At 40.0% G+C, this 8754-nt stretch overlaps 1 protein-coding gene across 1 annotated transcript in view; it reads left to right on the top strand.

The window, feature by feature from the left end:
- The first annotated feature begins 359 nt into the window (after window positions 1–359).
- Window positions 360–8754, top strand: part of mnat1 (MNAT1 component of CDK activating kinase) — a 44450-nt gene continuing 36055 nt past the window's right edge. The window contains exons 1-2 of the mRNA XM_042338268.1: window positions 360–477; window positions 6767–6919. Of these exons, the coding sequence (XP_042194202.1) occupies window positions 386–477; window positions 6767–6919 (245 nt within the window). The 5' untranslated portion in view covers window positions 360–385. The remainder of the gene's footprint in view (window positions 478–6766; window positions 6920–8754) is intronic.

Genomic DNA, 8754 nt, shown 5'->3' with positions numbered 1-8754 from the left:
ATTAAATGAAAAACGTAGAAATTTGGCACCCGCCCAAAGTAGTTTTTTTTTCCCACCCCCATCCCCACGCCCAGCACAACACAAACCCGCCCAATTTGGGCGCGAACCCGCCCAACCCGCCCACGTGGGTGGTGTGTGTGTGTGTGTGTGTGTGTGGTGACGTCGCTGCTCAGGGGGGCCGGTCCGCGGCGATTGTCTTCCCCCCCCCCCCCCACGGGCCCCGCCCCTCAGGCCCCGCCCCCCCGCCGGCCCCGCCCCCCCGGCCCTTTCGGATGTCGCCGCGAGTTGCGGGCGGAGCTTTGTGAACGTTGCACCGTTTCCAAGGCGCCGAAGTGAAGTGCAGTGCAGTGAAGTGTGGGCGGGAGGGAGGGGGAGAAGGGGGAAGATGGATGATGACCAGGGCTGTCCGAGGTGTAAGACCACCAAATATCGCAACCCCTCGCTCAAACTGATGGTCAATGTGTGCGGCCACACGCTGTGAGTCTGTCTTTACACCCCCCCTCACACCCCCCCCCCCCCCCCCCCGCCATCACCACTATCTATCTATCTATCTATCTATCTATCTATCTATCTATCTATCTATCTATCTATCTATCTATCTATCTATCTATCTATCTATCTATCTATCTATCTATCTATCTATCTATCTATCTATCTATCTATCTATCTATCTATCTATCTATCTATCTATCTATCTATCTATTATCTATCTATCTATCTATCTATCTATCTATCTATCTATCTATCTATCTATCTATCTATCTATCTATCTATCTATCTATCTATCTATCTATCTATCTATCTATCTATCTATCTATCTATCTATCTATCTATCTATCTATCTATCTATCTATCTATCTATCTATCTATCTATCTATCTATCTATCTATCTATCTATCTATCTATCTATCTATCTATCTATCTATCTATCTATCTTCTACACGCACAGTATTTCAATATTCAGGTTCATAATGGTTCACACATTTATTTTTTTCCAGTAAATATCTGTAAATATATTATTATTATATTATATTATTATTATTATTGTTCCTCCCTGACCTTGCAACCCACAGAGGAAACAGGCAACCCATGTGGGATGATGATGATGATGATAATTGATAATAATAATCCTGAGTTTCAGCACCTTTCAAGTTAATGGCTTCACGGGCTTCACTGGAAAGCGGTCGCCACTTGTGCGTTTCGTAGGCGAGGGCGGCAGCGCAAGTCGCAGGCGGGGAAGGGGCGTCGGTGAGTTGGACTCGGAGATAGTTCGGAAAGGGGTTCAATGAATTCGCTGCTTTCAGCGCCTCGGCAGGTCCAACCGACGAGAAGAGTGCTGCATCAATGTAATTTGTTGTTGTTGTTGCTGCTGCTGCTGCTCTCACTTGTTGGCGAGCCCCTAACCAGGGATCACAAGTATAACGGCGACCAGGGGCACCTAGAAGACAATTTAGGAAGAACTACTCCATGCAGAGGTTAGTGAGGATGTGGATCTCACTACCCAAAGATGTGGTTGAATTAGCGTACAGATGCATTTAAGAAGAAGCTAAATATACACGTGAGGGAGAGGGTGATAGAATGGTATGGGAGGGAGTAAGGAATGGGTGGAGACTCAAGTGGATTATAAACACTGGCAAGGATGAGTTGAGTCTAATCGCTTGCTTTCGTGTTGTACATTCTGTGTGATTCAATTGCTTTGTTAATAAGAATACAATAGCATTTGATGTCTTTTAGAACAGCTATGTACTGGGCTTATACCGAACAGTTGAATGGTTGTCTGGAACCTGACAACAACCCGTTTCATTCTAAAATCAATTGTGCCAAGCTTTCAATGGATTGCAATCTGTTTTTATTCAAGAATTGCTCTAATAAAATTACACTCTTGTTATGGTTTGAAGCCAATTGTTTATATGAACCAGTAAAAATCAGTATGTTGGTTACCTAAAACAAAGTTTATTTTAAATTGTTGTGAGAGGAGCACTTGTAGATGCATGTAGACTTAAGTTTAAATGCATATACTATTCCAAACAATTTGGTCCAATTTGGAGAGACAGTCCCACATTTCCTGCCTGGATTGTATTTCCACAGTCTTTATGTGACTAGGAAATGTATTCTATTTTAGCTGACATTAATTTGCCAAACGTGCGTCTGATTAATCCTGCAAATCTTGATGGAAGTTACACATTAGTGAAAACATCCAATTTACTTTTAAATTTAGTTAACTTTTAGGAAAATGGTTTCAGCAAGCCAAGGAACTGCAGCATAGTAGCATCACATGATCTAATATTTGCATGGAAGTGCTCTGCAGGCTGCAGGTGTGTTTAAAATTCTACTTTGTTTGAGTTTGATGTTAAATAGGAGAAGAAAAGAACTGTTCAGAGTACTTGTTGCATTTTATGTATTATGGTATGCTATTCCAAAAAATTTGGACCAATTTGGAGAGACGGTCTCAAATTCCCTGCCTGGACTATCTTTCCTCAGTTTTTATGTGACTAGGAAGTATAGTTAATTTGCCATTGCCTTCGGTTATGCTCTTCACCTCCAACTTCCTTGCCCTCCACCCCTCTTGATTCCAACCTCCCACTCCCCCCGACTCGATGTCGTGCTCTACCATTGTCGAGTGCTCTGGGATGCTACCCTGTGAGGGGCACTACATAAATGCGAGTTGTTGTTGTCCAGCTCCTTGGGGCATCCTCCCAACATGAAAGGCACTATATAAATGTAACTTGTTGTTATGCTGGAGGTCATAGTGATTTTCTGTATTACATTTGAGATTATTCTTGTCATTGTTAAAAGCTATTGTTGCTGGAAAGGTGTCATCTTGGCTTAGTTGGTAGTACCCTATCCTCAAGGTTATGGGTTCAAGCCCCTCCACTGGGACTTGGTATCATAATCTACATTGACATTCCAGTGCAGACACTCAGGCAGCATTGCACAGTTGGAGTGCCATCTTCAGATCTGCCTCTTTTGATGGCCTTTTAAAAATGCCAGCGTACTATCCAAAAACAGAGGGGAATTTCTTTTTGTGTCCTACCCAATAATCCTTCAAATAAATTAGTTATTCACTTAACATCTTTTCCATTGTGCAAATTGACCAATGTATTTTTCTATAAAATATATGAGATAAAATACGTGATTTGGAGGAAAGGTGGAGAATAGAATGGGATAGAACATGCACGGTAGATGGTGGTAAAATGGTGATGGTCTCAATGGCCTCCTCGTGTTCCTGATTAGTGTGTGATTGTATGTCATAATTTGTTTTTCTGGAAATGTTTTTAAACTTGCAAAGCATTTCTATATTATGGATCCACTGTTTTAGCCAGTTCCCATCAATTAAGAAAAATTGGTCGATTATATTTTGATTAAAAAGGTAAATGTTACCTTTTTGACATTGTTAAATACTCCAATTCCTTTGATGCTTTCGTTGGTAAAATTGTTTTTTTCTACAAAAAAGGTTTTTTAGAATAATAGAAAAGGGTGTGCCTTTGTGACCATAGTTTAAGCAGAAGTTCAGTGGAGAACTGTTTTTAAATGCTTGTGAATTTCAGGAATGAGGCATGTGATAGTAAAACAAATTCCTTTATTCAACACTTCAGGGAGTTGATGTTGATATGTTACGTGTATGAAATCAATGTGATTCCATAGAACACTTGTGTAAACAAAACTTTGTAGTTTTGAGTTTTAAGCAGCAGTTAAGTGTAACTTTTTTTAAACAGAATCCAAACCATTTAGCTCACAAGAGGAATCTTTTCAAAACCGGTTATGCTTTTTTTTTGTTTTCCTTCCAAGTTTTCGCCTCTTTTCTGAAAGTGCTGAGTTGCTTCTGGGATACGGTTCCATGATTTTTACTTGCCCACTGGCAGATCTTTCATGCGTCAGCCCAGATAGTAGATGTTGGTTTGGTGTTCAACCCTGGAGAACGTCACAGCTGGATACAATCCTGTTCTCACCCAACGTACACACACGCATACTTTCTCGCAGAAGTTACTGGATCATGATAGGGTGCTTGACCTGTGGCTGATTCTCGTTTCCCTTCCCTAGCTCAGAATTAGGGTTTAGACTCGATGGTGCCAAGCAGTTTTGAAGCTCTGACTGCAGGCAAGGTAACGTATAGTAGTAGTAATAATAATAATCCTTGCATTTGATATAGCATCTAATCATGTGTTCGAGATGTCTCAGAGCCCTTCACAGAATATGCTGTGAAGTGAACTGACTATAATTTGTGGGTGAAATGAGAATCCTATGGAAAGAAAAAGTCTGTCAGGAAAGGAGATCAGAAAATACTTAGTCACTGCAATTATTATGATAGCTCCATTACAATTCCTGTTTGTTCAGCAGAAAGCAGAAAATTCTGCAACATTGCAACAATTGTGTGGAAGGCAAGTTTCAAAATAAAGTTTATAAAGAGCCCAATTTAGGTGAAACACAGAAAGAGGAGAATGTTTTAAAATTAAAACTTGAATGTTTCCCCTCCCCAACTGGCAAGCCTGGTTGAGATCAGTTGTACTGCAACCTTCCTGCCTGTATCAGAAGATTGTAGGTTTGTAAGTGAAGCCTTCCTTCCATAAAATATCACTGATTAATTATCTTGCAACCTTGTTATGAATAAAACTGGTAAATTCAGCACTGTCTTCATAAGCTCTTCGTGAATTAACCTACTGTGTGCGATTGGCTGCCGTGTTTTGCTGACAAAATATACAGTCAATTCACTTTATAATATATTCTGTGAAGCGCTTTCAGATGTTTCAATGATGTGATAAGGTGCTACATCAAATGCAAGGATAATAATAATAATCTAAGGCACTACACATATACCTCATCGGAAACCGAATCCAGTGTCTTAACCGTTAGACAATTCATGCATGTGAGACATCAACAATAAAGAGTGCACCTGTCAATGAAATATCAAACATTTCAAACATGTGGAGTCCTGTGGCTCAGTGGTTAGAGCACTCGCTTTGTAAGTGAGAGACCTGAGATCAATTCCAGGCAGAGGGCGAAACCTTGGGCAAGTTTCCTTACTCCACACAGAGCCTAATAATAATCCCTCCAAAAAAAAAAAACCAATAATAAATTGGTCATTTTCAATCCATATGACTGTTTGTGGGACATTGCTGTGCGCAATTGGCTGCCGCGTTCGCCCACAAATATACAGTCAATTCACTTTACAGTGTGTTCTGTGAAGCGCTTTGGGACGTCCTCCCGACGTGAAAAGCGCTATATCAAATGCAAGGATTATTATTATTATTATTATTATTAAACAGCAAAATTCAGTTTTGGGTTTAGATGCCAAAATTAAACTTCCTATGTTTTGCTTTATGATGCCATCTGAGCCCCTTTGTTGAACTGTTTTGTAGTTTGCTTGCAGAAATCCTTTACCCCTATTAGAATTCACATAAAAGATTTAATGATCATTTTTCAGTACATCTTTTCTCTTTCCTCTCCGCGCGCACCCGACCCCCCGCACCCCGCCTCCGGATGCATTTACTCACTATAAGACCTGGGCTGCTCCATGAATTGCACAGTGTGTCAGGGAACTTTGAATATCTAAATAACCCCTAAATAAATACAAAGGTTGTGAAAATCATACTTGAAATGAAACCAACACACTGATTTGTTATTTTGTATCTCTTGCAATCCTCATTAATTATTTCGAACATGGCTTCATATATACCAGAACATGTCTGGAAACAGGACTCTGATCCCGGTAATAATAGTAGCAGGCTGACCAAGTTAGACAATTGAGCCAGTTTCGAACATTCTCAGGAGGGGGAAGGTTCAAGATAATTTTCTGTGCAAATCGAGGAAGAAAAACACACAAAACAAACATTGAACAGCATTATCTAATGTTAGCACAGTTCCCTGAGGTCTGTTGAATGCTGCTGGTGGTTCTGTTTAAATTCACTGCCATCTTAAGTACTTGTTTATTTAAAGGAAGAGAGGCAGAGACCAAAGTCAGAATTGAAGAATTGAATATAAACATTAAGAAAATAACATCCAGTAGTAAATACTGGCGAAATAGCCCTGCGGTGTGTGTATTTTCTTCTCTACTGACACAAAATGAACTCAATACTTTCATTCCAATTCGCTCCCAAATAAAAATGATGAGAAAAAAGCGAGAAATTTTGGTTCCGCTCTAAGTTCCTCTAAAATAAGTATACTCTTCTCTTGAGATAAATTCACATTTTAGATGAAGCTAAACAAAGTGTTCGTTTCTAACACTGTGATTTCTAAGGGCTGCCTTGTGTTGTATGTGGTACAATGCATCAGCTCCTGCTGACATTGGTAATGGGAGGATGAGGTGAACCACTGAAGTGGCTTGCAGACAACCCCAAGTGGAGTAAAGCAGCAACACAGCCCTCTAAGAGCTATGAACTACTGTGGCTCCTTTACAAGAACAAAGTGGACACCTGAATTGAGCTGCCTTGACACAACTTCTCAGCTGTTTAATGCAGTATACACTGCTATCGATTTTCATATTCTATCACAATCTCTGGTAATATGGTTTATCTTGATCTCTCTATCAGAAGAAAACATCAAAAATGTCATTTTTGTTGCTTAATTACTGAAGTCCATCTCTTGGAGAGGGTTCAGTATATATGTATATGACAACAATTTTAATAAGTTTCTAAATTCGTTGCAGATTTTATGCAGAATAGGCACAATGACATGCCATGGATCTGCATCTTTTCTGTTGCGAAATAAATTTATTTGGGTTTTTTGTATTCTTTAAAATAATGAAAACCTTTAATTTTTTTTCAAACAGTTGCGAAAGTTGTGTGGAACTGCTGTTTGTTCGAGGCTCTGGAAACTGTCAGGAGTGTAACACACCACTCCGAAAGAGCAACTTCCGAGTGCAGCTCTTTGAGGATCCAACAGTGGACAAGGAAGTAGAGATTCGCAAGAAAGTGCTGAAAGTGTAAGCAATATTATTTGTGTTGAGTGTGCAGTGGAGTGAAACCTCCTTAAAAATCTACTTCACAATACCCATATAACAGAGGAAACAAACTGAAGTTGGTTTCATTCTGGGTGAACATTAAGGAAACAATAGTCTGCAATAACTTCAGTTTAATTAGTTTCTTTAATGGATCACTGGCTGCTATTTGTTCTTTGAGAATCATTCTTACAACAACAGCTTCTATTTATATAGTGTCTTTTACGTAAAGGGAGGTCTCAAAGCACTTGAGAAATATAGGGGTGGACTGTGAGCAGGGAAATAAGAGATGTTAACCAAGAGATTTTTTTTAAGGAAGCTTTTGAAGGCAGGGAAAGAGGATTGCAAGGCAAAGTGGTTTTGGAAGTGTTCCAGAGGACAAGGGCATGAAGGTTCACCAACCAATCATTGGAGGAATGAAGGGAGTGAGGTGAAAACAATAGACCAGATTTGGAAGGGTAGAGGGTATAGACTAAAATGTAGACTGAATAAGATAGCAAAATTTGGGAGTTGAGATATGGGTGGAAGGATTTGAAGACCAGGATTTTAAATTGGATCCTGTGAGATACTGAGAACCAACCAAGCATAATAAGGCTGGGGGTATTGTGTGTGCAGAGCCTTGTGCAGGAGAGAACTTGAACTGCAGTTGAATTGGATCAATTGAAGTTTCTGGAGAATTCTCCCACACAATGCACAGTCAATCCACTTTACATTATATTCTGTGAAGTACTTTGAGACATCTCAACATGATTATGTGCTATATCAAATGCAAGGATTATTATTGTAATGGAGCTAGAGACTTGGTGAGAACAGCATTAGAAACGTCAATTGAAAAGCTGTTGGAAGCATGGCTGAATATAGCAGCAGTGATGGGGTGAGTGAGGTAAGGGCATATGCAGGCAATGTTATGGAGGTGAAAGATAATGATCTTAGCAATGGGACAGGCGTGATGTTTGAAATTCAGCTCAGGACATAACCCTATTAGAGACCTGAGTTCAATTCCAGACAGGGCGAAACCTTGGGCAAGTTTCCTTACTCCACACAGAGCCTAATAATAATCCCTCCAAAACCAAAAACAATAATAAATTGGTCATTTTCAATCTACGACTGTTTGTGGGACATTGCTGTGCGCAATTGGCTGCCGCGTTTGCCCACAAATATACAGTCAATTCACTTTACAGTGTGTTCTGTGAAGCGCTTTGGGACGTCCTCCCGACGTGAAAAGCGCTATATCAAATGCAAGGATTATTATTATTATTATTAATTCACAATTGAGATAGAATATCCAGCCAGGAAAGAACTTGCAACCATGTACAAAAAATATTTTTACCTTGCTTAGCCACTCTGTACACTGACTCCTCCTCAGAAAGCATCTTCCCTGAATTATTTCTTTGTTTTAAATCTTAGATTACATAGCAATTACTGCAGGAAATCATTTTTTTCTTAATTTACTGAGGAAGACTGTGAATGGAGAAGTTCGTAGCGGTGGAGAACAGAATTACGCAACGTTTAAATAGCCTTCCAGTATTTAACAGGTTTACTTTAGGAATTCCTCCAAGCAAATGTCTCGATCTTTACAGTGGCCCATCATAAACAAGAGCTTGCACTTATGCAGGACCGTTCACATAAAAGAACTCCTCAAAGCGCTTGACAACTGTGGAGTGGCAATGTAATTTCTTCTGCACAATTCCCCATATGGAGAGTTCTCATCCGCAGCCAGCTGTCAGGTGGAGGCAACATGCACAGATCGGGTGTTTTCCCACAGGGAGAGAAAATTGGAAAGCTTGTGATTGTGGGTTGTTTTTGTACAGCCAGTTACA

This window comes from Callorhinchus milii, unplaced genomic scaffold, assembly GCF_018977255.1.
Source record: "Callorhinchus milii isolate IMCB2004 unplaced genomic scaffold, IMCB_Cmil_1.0 Scaffold9, whole genome shotgun sequence".
NCBI classification, from domain to species: Eukaryota; Metazoa; Chordata; class Chondrichthyes; order Chimaeriformes; family Callorhinchidae; genus Callorhinchus; species Callorhinchus milii.
The sequence above is the reverse complement of the archived record's forward strand: the minus strand, read 5'-3'. Positions and strand labels throughout refer to the sequence as shown.